This window comes from Cydia amplana, chromosome 17 (genome assembly GCF_948474715.1).
Source record: "Cydia amplana chromosome 17, ilCydAmpl1.1, whole genome shotgun sequence".
Classification (NCBI taxonomy): domain Eukaryota; kingdom Metazoa; phylum Arthropoda; class Insecta; order Lepidoptera; family Tortricidae; genus Cydia; species Cydia amplana.
Genome location: NC_086085.1, coordinates 5917306 through 5932117, shown reverse-complemented (window position 1 = coordinate 5932117; position 14812 = coordinate 5917306). Strand labels below are relative to the sequence as shown.

Below are 14812 nucleotides of genomic sequence, written 5' to 3'. Positions count from 1 at the left end.
GAAAAAATGAAAACTTTCTGGTACTAAGGATCACAAAACTAAGCTCAGACTCGTCGAAACTACAAAAGTTCCCTGAGCCCGATTCCGATTTAACGTTTTGTTATGGTTTAAACTGGTTTTGATACGATATGACGTTCGTCTTGATGAGCGTGCATCTTACTTAAAAGCACGACTTTCACTTCATTTTGCATGCATATTTTGCATCTATCAGTGTGAGCGATCTTCAAGGACATATCAAAACCAGTGCAAGACCATAACACATTGTTAGATTGAATTATCTCCTGCTACCTCCCCCTCCTCCGTTGTTAACGGAACTCAAAAACAACCATGAGGAAAAAATAAAACTCTTCACGTTTTATTCCTTTATTTTCTGCCGTTACTAACACTACGTCTCAGTAAGTAACAGCAGAAAATAGTCAATCAGTCAATCAGTCTCATTAGGAGCGAGTTACGCATCCTACTTAATTAATCAAAATCCTAGTTACCTACGTTAACTGCTTAATTAGATTCTGTATTAACGTGTCTCAGGCAGCGGATTACGCCTACTGTGCAACAGATGGCTATGATTTATTTAGGTATTAACGTTGGAGAATAGAATTACATGTGTATGCTCGTGAATAAAATAAGATTGTTGCATTTGAAACCATATTTAAAACAACCCTCGTCTGGCAAATTCCGGCAGCGGGAATTCGCCGGAATAATTGACGGAAAGTAAAAATTCCAACAACCCAAAATTATTTTCCTATAGAATGACAGCTGAAGGATTAATTGGCAAAGCCTTTGTAAGCCACGGATGGGTTACATTAGTGATTTGACAGTTTAACATTTTGTCAGTACTTATTAACATTTGGTCCTTTCTAATATTTTACATTCCTGCCACAGCGCGCGCGCTTTCATCACGTTTTGTACGCTTAGACATAGCGAATAGAGGTAAAGCCACTTTCTTTTATTACGAACTCTATGATATTTTACTAGGTACATTAAAGTGATTGCTTTTGTGTAGGTCTGTACCTAGTAGGCATAGAGGTAGTAGTTACTGATACGATCTGCCTTCCGTGGGTACATTGTGTGGGAGATTTAATATTCAGCTAATTTGAAATCTACGCCCATTTACGAAAATACGAAATTATTAACGAAAATTAACTCAAAATTACATAAATCTACATAATTATGTAAAGTGAATATTAGGACACATTCCTGAAATTGTTCTGAACATATTAAGTAAGTAGGTACGTTAAGTTGCGTAAAATTTTAATTAATGATTACTTCAGCAAATTTCTGGCTTTCGGTTGGTAGCCGAGAATAATTAACTTACTTAAAGACGAGTCCTTAATATTCAACTTAAATACCCATTAAAATACCGAAAGAAACACCGCATGAAGATAGAATGTTCATCAGCTCGTACATATTTTAAATGCAAATTTCCACGAACGAACGTCGTGTGACAATATTAACCATTTTACCTTCAGAAGAGGCTAAGAAAACATGAATAATTACATGAGCGTAGCCTACAAAGTATTACTTTCAGTATACTTTGTGTCGAACTTAGAAGAGTGGGCGTCTCTGAACAAACAAGAGCGTATTACTTTGTTCAATAAAGTGAGCACTCCATTTCTCAGTTTTATACATCGAGTTAAGTGTCTTGTTTCAGTTTATTTTACACTTTACTCAAGTGTTTCTTCTGGAAATTAAACAGGGCTAACATGGATAACTGACGTTTATACAGAAGACTAACATGAACTTTGGCAATATTAAATATATTAATAACGGGTCACTCACGTATTTTTATTAGAAAACGCTCGACATGTTTCACTCCATACCCGAGTATTATCGAGGTTGCGTGAGAGACCCGTTCTTAATATATTTAATATGTCTGAGTCTCACGGAAGTTAACTGAACCCTCTTGAACACATTTTCAACGTAAAATGAAGAACAATACCTATGAACGAATAGGGACTATTGTATGAGCCAGTAGATTTCAAAAAGTTGATTAAATCTGGCAAAAATCACTTTGTTATGCAACGATGTTATGTTTTATGTGAGGTCTTTTTTCTCGGATGACAGAACTCGGACACAGTCGTGACATATACGTAAGTCGTTATTATAGTTAGGCATCTTAGACACGCTGTAACGAATTTTGTTGACGCAAAGAATTTGTCCAGTACCTATATTTATTCGCCTGGCATTACGGAAGCTATTGATAGTTCTGATGGATCGACGAAGTATAGGGTTGTTCGGGCCGGTTTAAGGTCAGTTTGAACCTAATTTGTACAGTGATAAGGTATGTTTTAGAATAGTACTGACTTGCAAGATAAACAGTGCTTGACAGGATAAAGTGAAGCTATAGATGAATATAAGTCCAAATGGCCCGAACGATACGAAGATGAATTTGTTACTCAACCGGTACAGTCAGTAGCAAAAGTTTCTAAGCGGGCGAGGTGATCAAAATGATCTTGACGCGACTTTATTGTTAAGAGAATAAGAGTGTGTCAAGGTAATTTTGAATACCTCGCCCGCTTAGCAACTTCTGCTGCTGCCTGTACGCGACTCACTAGTTTCAAGCATACCTCATTGACTCCCCTCACGATGGCTCTCATAGTGGCGTTCCTAGGGCCGTCGACGGTGCGTCCGTCGTCCGTGGGGCCCCAAGACGCGCTGTAGATGTGGATCTTATGGGGCTCGTGCCCCATCGAGTTGGCCTCTATGAGGTCCGTCATGTAAGGCTGGTCGAGCATCCGGATTCCTGTCGAACAAAAATAACGTAAGTCCAAGGTTACAAAACTAGATGGTATATCAGTTTTTAACTTTCAATAAGAATGCAATGTAACTGTAAACATGAACATATTGGCTGAGCGTCGATGAGAGCTCCAACTCGTCGTTACTTCGAAAAATCTCAGATTCCCGCTCAAAGACGAAACGCAACTCTGTAGTTACAGCATTTTTCGTTTGGACGCCATTTTTTTTAAATAAGTTTTTTATTGTCTCTTTTAGAGATATTATTTTATTTAAATAATTTTGAACGAATGTTATTATTACATGACTAGAACAAGAAGTAACTAATATTAATTTAGGCCGCTGTCCAAGTGTCCAGTATAGAAACCGTCAACTAATGCGAAACGTGTAACCACCTCAAAATTTCAATCCTCAATCCACACAAAGCAATTTCCTGGGTTGTCTCAATCGTTGCAAATAGCTATGTGTGGCCAAATAGCTGTGTGCGGCCACACACAGTGTAACATCGCCTCAAATTGCACACAGCGCGCGCCGCAAAGCCTTCGATCACACTCAAATTACCAATTCAATTTCCTGGCAACACGCCGCTGACGTTTGCTCAGGCGACAAACGCCTGTGCCGATATAATGCAGCCTTTGTATTACCATAGCGTATAGAATACAAGCGTGAAAAGCGCTCGTGCGTACTGACCTAATTCGCTTCATGACTTTTTTCATTGGTACCAATCGAGCTTTTCTCTGAGAAAAAGTTAATATCGACGAAAATTTGGTGACAGAGGTCAAAGATTATTGATAGCTAGAGGCCCTCTCGTCAGCTGTCTAAGCTAAGAAGTTGGTACGAAGTGACTTAGCTCTGATGTACAACCAGTCTTATAATCTTATTGTGTGTCGGCTGAGCGTTCCACTCGCTCGCTCTCGGTAAACGATTCGATTAACACTCCAGGGTAACAGGTCGAGAATGATGTGTTAGGAGATGAGAAAGTGTCAAAACATTATGGAGTAGTTTGCCTTTATTATATCTACAATCTTCGAGCCTTTTTGGTATTTCTACGGACAGTAGATACGTTCTGTTCACAACTTGCTATCTGACTTTGGTAAAAACTGTACAATTGAATGACGTCTTGGATAAACTTGATTTCATTTGTACCTTTTTCCCAGAAGCGTTTTTATCGGGGCGTTACGGAAAACTAATTTAACTAGGGCAAACGCGTTTTCACTTAAACGGGTTTTTAAACAAAGTCGCTTCCTGCTGTCTGTCTGTCTGTATGTATGCTTAGATCTTTGAAACTACGCAACGAATTTTAATGCGGTTTTTTTAATAGATAGAGTGATTCAAGAGGAAGGTTAATGTATAATTTATAAACCCGTGCGAAGCCGGGGTTGGTCGCTAGTATTCACTAAACTACATCCACAAAAGAGTAATATTTTTGTAACTATATAGCCTATATCGCGACTTTGTATTGTATTATTGTATCTATTTTAAATACCTTCAGTATTTTCTAGATAGTTTCATGGCTCTAAGCGAAAAATGCTATATATGGACACTAACCGCACCATATAGGTAGTTGATAGCGATAAATGTTTCTTAATTTTGTTCAGTAATCGTAACTTCTCACCAACTGAAATCCCTATAAATTTAATTAGCGGAGTCGGTGTCACTTTTACCAATCTAACCGCGCCGTACCCACGGGAGAATTAAAATCCTCCTTTAATAAATGTTCCGTGAACCAAGTTTGCTACGGAACACTATCTCCGACCAGCAACACGTACTCGCACTACATATAGCCTCTGACATTTTGGATAACTGAACAAACAGCCTGAATGGAACCTTATCAGCGGTTATCGCGTTCAATCGAGCCCATCTATCTAAATCAACGCGACGCCTCAATTGAATTATTTATTTCCTGTCGCCACTTAAAGGTCATATCAGACACAAAAAGCAGTAATGAAGCAATATGATATTCAAGACTAGCGCGACACGTGGAAGAATGAATGGTGTAATGTAATGTAAACTCAAGGTACCTACTCTGAAGTCTAATGAAATCTGAGAAATGTTCATCAAATCAAGTTAATAATATCATATCATACCCACACATTACACAGAAGCTGCCCTAGGCGCTAACAAAGTTGTGACCCAGTCTGAATGTAGAATGTAGACGTCACTGTCGAAGTTCACACGAATGTGGGTATCAACTTGCCAATAAATACATCATACATACATACATACAACTTTGAGAATAAGATCGTGAATCTTAGTTTTATTCTATTCTGAAAGACGCTTTTTGTTTCCGGCACGAAATAAATAAATAAATAGCTAGGCGTTCCAGAGATTCCTTTGATTCATGATCGGCCGCGCGGACTTAGCAGGATAAATAGTCCGTCAAGGGGTCAAACGGATTATGTTCAGACGGAGACGGTCCTCGACCTTCTCCTTATTTCTTAGCAATATTGGGAAAATAATCCAGCAATTGGAAGATATCCCACGCAAGTTAAGTCAATGAAAATAGGCTCAGCTATATTACTCGTATTACTCGTATGATCTGATCACCAGCCGGCAGAGGAATAACAAAAAAAAAACTTTATCTTCATTACGAGTGTAAGTAAGTTAGTTTGATTCTGTTTTGGACATATCATCATCATTATTGGCCTTATTTGCGTCTATTGCAGCCGATTTGGTGTAACATCGCACCAGAGAGACACCGTTTTTGGTGGCTGAATAGACCGATGCGAAACGGACATGGCCTACCACAGGCCTAACAGATGCGATTTGCGGAAAACGGTAGATGATACGCCTTGTCATCGTTTTTGCCTCTTGTCAGCGAGCGACATAGGGCCATATTCGAACTTTAAGATACGTTAAATACTAGAGATTGAAACAATATGGATTGGATATGTCAGTGTCAAACAAGTGTCAAAAGTGACGCGTTTGTTTGAAGAAACGTCACTTTTGACACTTGTTTGACACTAACATATCTATTCCATATCGTTTCAATCTCTAATATTTGACGTATCTTAAAGTTCGAATATGGCCGTTAATTGGGTACTTTCCTCTAATTAAAATAAATTATTTCACATCGTGCACGAAATAAAGCACCAGATAATTCTTAGAAAAACATACTTAGATAGAAGTTATTTTTGAACACACTTTCTATTTAATAAATCAGATAGAAATATAATAAGTAGGCAAGTTGACCGTGACGCCGCTGCACACGTTTTCATATAAATTCCATATTGGCAAATCGTTTTGACAGTTCTAAAAAAGAAGCTGATTTGACTAGTAGGACATAATAAACTTGATATAATAAATTTGGACATAATAAACTTGATATCAGAGTTGATTTAAAGAATTGATTAATTTAATTTAGATATATTTCAGTTTCCAAGTAGATTTAGAAAAGAAGTCCACAACTAGAGATATAGATAAGGCGGCTTAAGGGTTTAAAGGCATTATAACACATTTCATTATAAAGGTACTTTACCTATACTATTTCAAATTTTTTTGTTGAACTAAATTTAGTAAGGAATCTTAACAAAAACAACAGGATGATACAGTCCATATACATATAATACTCGAAGGTGCTTTGTTTTAGTTGAAATGGTTTTAACAGCAGGGATGCTATTTTTATCCAAGAAAATGCGAGTTCTCGAGAGATAAGCAAATAGGTAGGTACCTCTATCTTTACGGAGCGGAAGATTTGTGTCGTAACGACAATCCCAACGTCAGTAGCAGTAAAAAAGCGTTCCCAGAATTGTAATTAATTCTCGTTCAAATCGTAACGAACCTTAATAATAAAGCGAATTAATTAAATAACGCGGCGAACGGTAGAAATATATTAATACCGGCCGTTTCAATATCTAATTTAAAAACCTCTGCGGTGTGCCTATTTCATCAACTTCACACTTGTCACCTAACAATAAACATTTTCTGAGGGTCTACCGCGAAAATCGAAATTTCGTTACCTGCCTCTGTGTCGTTCTTCCATATTTGTGCGATAGCGAGACAGTCAACGACGATTTACGATTGACTATGCAAAGTCACAGGCAAACATTAATACACTTAAATACAGAAGAGTAATACCTTAGCATTTTTGGTATTATCGATGTTTCGAAAAAATGTTATCAGTATTTGATCGTAAACGATTAGCCAATTTTTTATGGCCCTAAGTTCTGTTTTACATACATTTGGAATACCGATGATTTATTTTACCGCAATATCATTTTATCGGTATTTTATACCTAGAAGAACTATATCTAAACAACATTTTTTTAACAACCGAAATCAGATTTCTCATAATTTATTTTTAGTGCCACGGTTTGTACAAAAACTTTCAGGATAGAAAGGACTCGGAAAGGTTAGGTTAAAAGACTATCATTTGTCACTAGCACACCTACCATGAGTATATAACCTATCATGATAAGAAGATAAACATAATTTTCACATTGATGCAAATTTATAGTGTCATTTTTATCGTGAAATAAAGAAATCTATATCTAAATCTATCAACACTATCGCACCAATACATCAGTGCTAGCGAGATGGACTGCGAACGAGTTTACGCAGTCGCTAACGTAAACGTCAAGTGGCAACTCAAGGCCCCCCCTTATTTATTTTGAGGCGAAGCCCCCCAGAAGGTGGAAGTAAAACTTTCGGAAATAAACCTGCAATTGATTAATATTTAGGCTCTTGAAAATGGAGGCAATGTTTATTCGGGCAAACAATATTATTATTATGATTAATAAAATATTTTCGGAGTTTTATAGTCGGTCGTAAGATTTTCTAAGTTAAGATAAGTAGCCAGCATTTTTATTTAACACGGAGAACGCCGTGGAAAGTTGAAGTAGATATTTCAGATACGACGAAGTAGGTACTTTAATAGCTACCGAAACTTTTTTCATTTCCACTAACCACATAAGGGAAAAAGACAATCTTTCTCAACAGGAGACTTATTAAAAGAATACATATTTCCTGAACATCTGCACGAACGGCATGATAATTATGTAAATATGCCGATGAAAAGTTTTAAACGTTGCAAAATTGGCGACATGGAAATAATTATCATTATTACACGGGGAACGATTCTCCATTTCTTTTATTCATTGTAAAATTTACGAGAACATTCCAAACTTTTTGCAAACGTTCCACAACTTGCACATCATTAATAGATAATTAAAAATCATTTCGCTATTGCGAGTTTTCAGTATTAATATGGGTATTTCTAGTAATCAACAAATATTGCACACTATGTGTAGGTAGGTATAAAGCTAAGGTCTAAGATCGTTTGGAAAATATAATATTAAAACCCACCAACCCACTCCAAACTAATATGACGTAAAATTCCTAAAAAAACTCCTGAACTGAGGGCCTACCGCGAGCCACGTGCGACGTTTTCCTGACTCTGGCGCACTTGTAAATTCGTACGTAAGTATGACAGGGAGGCAATACGTCAAACGTGGTTTGCGGTAGACCCTCTGGAATCTAATCTAAAAACATGGCCCATTCCCACAAAGAGTCGTAACATTTGGTGACGCGGGCCGACACTAACGTGCCAATCATACGGCCCAGCGGAGCGAGGGTAATGTGTGGTGATCCGGCCCCAATCACCGGGGAATAAGGGCCAATTTCCAGTGAGAAGACCAGATTCAGGTGGTAATTACAGAACGCTTACAGTTTCTATTAATTAGTTAGTTAGGTAGGATTGATTTGGTTGAGAAAGTAAATTAAAGTCAAAATTTCGTAACTGTTTCTTGGTTCGAATGTTTTATTTAGGTTAAGTCAAAGATCCTGTTAGCGTGCAATACTTATAAACTTTTCTTTATATCATCCACTAAGCGTGTATAGATGAATGTAGAATATTACATCGATAGAAATGTAATTCCCTTATTTTTGCAAGCTGTATCCGAAAATCGATCAAAAATGTACAAGTGTTCAAATCAAAATCATTTTCACCAGCGTAGCTTTAATTTTCTGCCAGTGCCACCGATCTCTAATTTATTCTAACAAGACCGCTTTATCACAAAACGAACCATTTCAAATTCAATTCCAGTGGTCTCATCGGACCGGATTATTCAAAGAAAACTTCTGAGCAATCAACGTGGTCGGAATGTAGGAGGAGGTATTAGCAATCAACTTGATCAGTGTTTAATCTCTTTATGAGGCAGCGGGACCCCAAGGTTTTTAAAGATAAAGATAAAAAGATTTTTATTTGTGACGATCACAAAACATGTACATGTTTTGTCCGTACGTGTACTTGTGATGTCCGTACGGACATGTACAGACAACAACAACAGCAAGAAAAGAATAAATAAATAAGTGCTCATGAAATGGACCCAACTCAGCATAATGCAAGCGCTGGTGCTTGACACTCTAATCAATGAGCATGATGAGGAAAAACCCATGGAAAAACAACCTTTAGGTGTCCATATTATTCTTTCACGTGAAAGTAAAAAAATAGGACAGAAGCTGAAACTGGGAATCTTATTACGTAAGTACAGTCAGCAGCAGAAGTACTTTACTTAGTGAGCGAGATGTTCAAATTGATTTCGTGCTGTTATTTTTCTAACAACATAGTCCTCCGTAGATGGTAGGTACCTACTCAGTTGACGCCGCACACGTCACGTTCTGTAGAAACTTGCCGCGTTTCCATGTGTACAGATGTGCAAGTTGCGAAGAGTTTCAAAAAAGTTCACGGAAATTTTTGTAAAAATTCACAGGAAATTAAAGAAAATTTTGTTAAGTAACGGAAAATTTTGATCCCCGTACAAAAACATGGGAAGTCTCCGAAAATTTTCAATGCGGAACTTTCCGTCGGCACATCAGTATCCATGTGACGCTAAATCAGAGACCCTTTAAACCGCTTACCAGCAACTTTAGAGTGGTACGCGACGCCGACGCCACAGACGCCGTTGTCGCGCGCCGCGGCGACCTCTCCGGCGCACCTCGTGCCGTGGCTGCAGAGAAAGCAGTACTTTTAATAACATTCTAATGGTAAAACAGCCACATCCTAGCGGCTCGTACCAATGAGTTTTTCGGAACTTATGTACGAAATATCATTTGATATTTACCAGTCGCTTTTCGGTGAAAGAAAACATCGTGAGGAAACCGGACTAATCCCAATAAGACCTAGTTTACCCTCTGGGTTGGAAGGTCAGATGGCAGTCGCTTTCGTAAAAACTAGTGCCCACGCCAATTCCTGGGATTAATTGCCAAGCGGACCCCAGGCTCCCATGGGCCGTGGTAAAATGCCGGGACAACGCGAGGAAGATGATGGTAAAACAGCCACATATCGCATACGGCTGCTCAACCACCGTGGTACTTAAATGGGAGTAGATCGTACTTCAGCTGCAAAATAAGCAGCAGTTTTAACAAATCCTGATGGTGAAACAACTGCACATCTCCTTTGATAGCTCAGTAGGTAACAGGGGCGGTTTTAATTGTTCCAACTATATTACTGCACTAATCAACAGAGTAAGTATAGACCAAGAGGGGCTATTTATTACTGGTTTCAAATTTTGAGAATTCCTTTAAAACTAGAGTTTAGTAAGAATTGCACATTTAGGCTCCTGTCAGTGTGCAAGAGGAGTTGGGATATTCCGATCCCAACCTACCTAACCCCTAAGATCAAGACCCTACTTACTTAAGTACTTATATGTAGAAATGGTCAATACACGTGCCTTTCCTTGCCGAGACTTATTAGTTATAGGTACATAACTGAATTACGTAAGTACTCGTATACATATAGATCAACTCTGTTTGCTTTAGTAGGTTACTAAATTGTCTTGCCAAGGCACGTGTTGTAACCACTTGTATCTAAGAGTAGATGTTGTGTACCTACATTTATAAGTTATTATATTACCTAAGACAACGGATTGTTGAGGGCAAAATGTAATGACAGATATGGAGTTCCTATATCGATAAATCGATACTTTTCCCGTGATGATTACTCCAAGTTTTACTTGTAAAATTAAAATGGTATTAAAAATGATAATCAAACAAAATAATAACTTTATTTGCTTCTACTTTATAGTTTAAAATGATTTTTAAAACTTCACTAATCGCTTTTTAGTTTTTACTTCAAGTGTGTCTTTCCGAATAAGCATTCCATTATCAGCATTTTAAGAGAATAAATTATATTTCATAATGCTATGGTACTCATAACCTGACGATATACTCGTATTTGTAGCTTATATATCTAACCTACCTTATAACTGTATCCAAAATAATACTTACAAAAAACAAGCAACAACGGTTGCACTCCGGGAGTGCCGATAGAAGTGAAAACTCACCTCACTATGTTACCGACGCCCGGTAACACGATACATACGTTTGGCGGAGGTATACTATTTATTTATTATTTCTCAAATAAGATCACACTTTTTCATTGACATGTTTATTTACATACTGCCATGACAACGTCAAATTATTTGAACATAGGTACGCGGCTATCGGTTATCCGGCCTCATAGACTAGGAATCCTCTAGACGGAGTTTAGAGCAATTATTTCATAAAACCGATGCTGCCAAAAATACGGGGGTGCGGGGGGACGAGGTGAGCGAATCCCGTGCCGTGATTGGTCTGTTCAAAAACAAGGACCAATCACGGCACGGGATTGACTCGAAGATGGAGTAAAACTACCGTATAAGTGGCAGAGGGGGTAGCGTTACTATGATCAGTCTAGAGGATGTCTTGTCTGTGTCCGGCCTTCGCCACTGGAGAGCTTGGTCTCTTTTTCTTTATTTCCTATACGATATTTATTTTAGTTTTTAACTTATATGTATATAGTAGTGTAAAACTACTTAAAAAAGACAAATCAAAATCTTTAATAAAATAAAAAGATTTTTCAGTTAGTTGTAAAAAACTAATAGAAGAAAGAAAATAACGTAAATATTTATATAATTTGATATTACTATTAATCTAAGCTCAGCAGTCTAAGAGCTGACGGGTTATCCAAAGTTTTAATAACTGAAAGATTATACAGACTAATTTTACGGAGTGGTTGTTAGCCGTCGCGGTAAAGGTCAAAGTTCATACTTTTCCAATCCGCCCCTAAGATCTCATTTTCATTTAATTGGTGTACGAAATTTCGTAATACCTTTTCGGAATCAACCAACTCTTGTATACAAGAGTTGGTTGGCTACGGGTAAAATTAGGTAACGTATGTACCAAATACCTACATAACCTGAAGCCCATTTCGAATCACGTACTTGCATGCGAATTTCGTTATTACATTACGGTATTTATTTGGTCGATCGACTGAATTCATTGTAGGTACTCTGGCCGTGTAAATGGGGCTTAACTCAAGGTAAGGTAAGAAGGCAGTAAGGCTAAAGTATCTTATTTTCATGTCATGCTTTCCTCAGTAAGGTAAGGAAAGTTTTTATCTTAATAATAATCATAATCGTTTATTGCAGCCATGAAGCAGGTTGCAGTCGGTACATGACCTAGTGACAGGCGTGACAGCATCAGACTTTTTATTAATACAACCACTCTAGCGCTCGCTATAACGACGATCGTTGACCTAAGAATAAGCTACTTAAACTTCTGTTTAGATAAAAATATGAAATCACGAAAAGTCTTACGATATCCTTTTAATACCTATGCCAAGAATAAGCATTTAGGTAATTATATGTTGGCTAGCTTTTGTCTACCTATTCAATGAAGTTTTCACTCAAGGGTGTACAAAAGCAAAACAAAAGACTAATTAAAATAAAATATCACGCTTTGTGAAAGTTTTTTATAAAGAAAACAACTATTTAACGCAAAACAATGGGATTTTTCCTCTCCAGCTATTTTTATGGAATGAGTTTATACGAGAAACTTCTCATTAAGTTTTATCAGAAAATTGGTTTCGATTGAATAGGTATAAAGGCAAGAATAGTATACCTAACAATATTTTTGCAATATTAATATTTGTGCACAATTTGTGTAAACAAATGAAAAATGAAACAAAAAAGGTAACGAACGATGTCGCTTTGCGCCTCCCTAAGCCGTGTAAACAAAAAGTAAGGAATGTAAACATTCGCACGCTTCTGAGGACCTACCGCGAACCACGTTCGACGTGTTGCGTCCCTGTCACACTTACGTACGAATTTACAAGTGCGACAGAGAGGCAACACTTCGAACGTGGTTCGCGGTAGGCGCTCAGGTAGCTCAGTTAGCGCTTGGATCGGTGTTCTGAAAGGTCGCAAGTTTGAGTTTACCCCGAAGCGGTGAATATTTCATTTTTCCCCTTAAGTAGAAAAAACAATAAATGTCACATTACCGACTTTAGCACAACTTAGGACTTTAGGTCGGCAACGCGCATGTAACACCTCTGGAGTTGCAGGCGTCCATAGACTACGGTGACTGCTTACCATCAGGCGGCCCGTATGCTTGTTTGCCACCGATGTGGTATTTAAAAAAAAACCACCAAGATTCATATATGGCAATAACTCACCTATTGAACCAATCGTCCGTGTACCGCGGGTAAGGGTACGGGTCGTTACTGCTGAAGTCATACGACGCCTCGGCATTCTGCAACCAACAACTTTTAATGGCGACATGTTCACACTTGGAAGAATAACAACGTAAGTAATTGATAGTTGTGTGGAGATAAGGCATTTGTACATGGGGACGTTCTAGCGGTAACAATGGACGACGCAGCTCTTTGTAATGTAAGGTGTTCCTGTTCACTTATGGTGTGCGAGCGTGACAAAATCGAGCTTTCAGACGAACTTAACAACTATATCCTCGTGCCGCCCAATGTACATTAGGATGTACACTCAGTTTCGATGGAATGTCAACCTTAACAAAAACCGGCCAAGTGCGAGTCGGACTCGCGCACGGAGGGTTCCGCACCATCAACAAAAAATAGAGCAAAACAAGCAAAAAAACGGTCACCCATCCAAGTACTGACCCCGCCCGACGTTGCTTAACTTCGGTCAAAAATCACGTTTGTTGTATGGGAGCCCACTTAAATCTTTATTTTATTTTGTTTTATAGTATTTGTTGTTATAGCGGCAACAGAAATACATCATCTGTGAAAATTTCAACTGTCTAGCTATCACGGTTCGTGAGATACAGCCTGGTGACAGACGGACGGACGGACGGACGGACAGCGGAGTCTTAGTAATAGGGTCCCGTTTTTACCCTTTGGGTACGGAACCCTAAAAAACAAAGTAGGTAGCATTTCATTTGTCTCGTAAAATTTTCTAACAAATGAAATTCAACCCAATTGATAATACAACAAGATTCAAACTTCCTTGGCCATAATTTTGTATGGTGGGCGGCACGAGGTTAAAAGCGTATTCGGAGATCGCACTTGTAATTGGTCTCATTATGATCTTTTTCAGAAATCATACGCAACACATATTGCTCTCATCAATAGGTTTATACGAGCGAAAGAACCTTTGCTTCAATAATTACGTTACCTACGGGAAAACATAAATGCCGAGATAAGAAATACAAACGGAAGCTGCTCAGACAGGCCCGTGTTGTGTGTGTGCATGTGTGTGGGTGCCTCGTTAAATTCCCCGGGCTGCATGAATATTGTAAATACGCATAAAGTTTACACAGCGTATCGTCGACGGGAAATTGAGAAAGGAATTAAAATGTGCCAAAATAAAAAAATCTTAAAATAAAAACAGCGTTTTTTTTTCGCACCGACGGTATATCGCTCTGTATTCTTGTATGAAATTTTAGACAAGAACATATTAAATAACAACGCTTGAGCGAGTAAAAGATGGCGGCATCCGCCCCATTGCAGTTGGCACCACGCTTCGACGAGTTCGACGTCTTGCCGCCAAAATTGCCTACCGCTCCGTCCTTTCCAAACCCCTTCGGTCGTGTTTTAATTTATCGCCACTAATTGCGAATTTCCTATTTTTCGCACTTGAATCGTAATGTTACCTACTATTAATGTTCGCTGAACAAAGAATCAGATAACATTTTTGTGAGGTTGTATTTTTTTACGTCTAGGAGGCCGATTCGGTTTTGATAATTTAATAATTTATGGTTTCCATCTTATTTTGACACCACCTTGCACCGGCATGCGCCGCTGCACCAATGACATCAGTCTTATAAGCCATCTCGCTTGCACTTATTG

General features: G+C 38.2%; 1 protein-coding gene across 1 annotated transcript in view; it reads right to left on the bottom strand.

The window, feature by feature from the left end:
• The window catches only part of LOC134655698 (neuroendocrine convertase 2), a 110933-nt gene that overhangs the window by 23967 nt on the left and 72154 nt on the right, over positions 1-14812 (bottom strand). Inside the window, exons 5-7 of the mRNA XM_063511155.1 lie at positions 13166-13242; positions 9592-9680; positions 2568-2743 (exon numbers count right to left, since the gene is read on the bottom strand). Coding sequence (XP_063367225.1) covers positions 2568-2743; positions 9592-9680; positions 13166-13242 — 342 coding nt within the window. The remainder of the gene's footprint in view (positions 1-2567; positions 2744-9591; positions 9681-13165; positions 13243-14812) is intronic.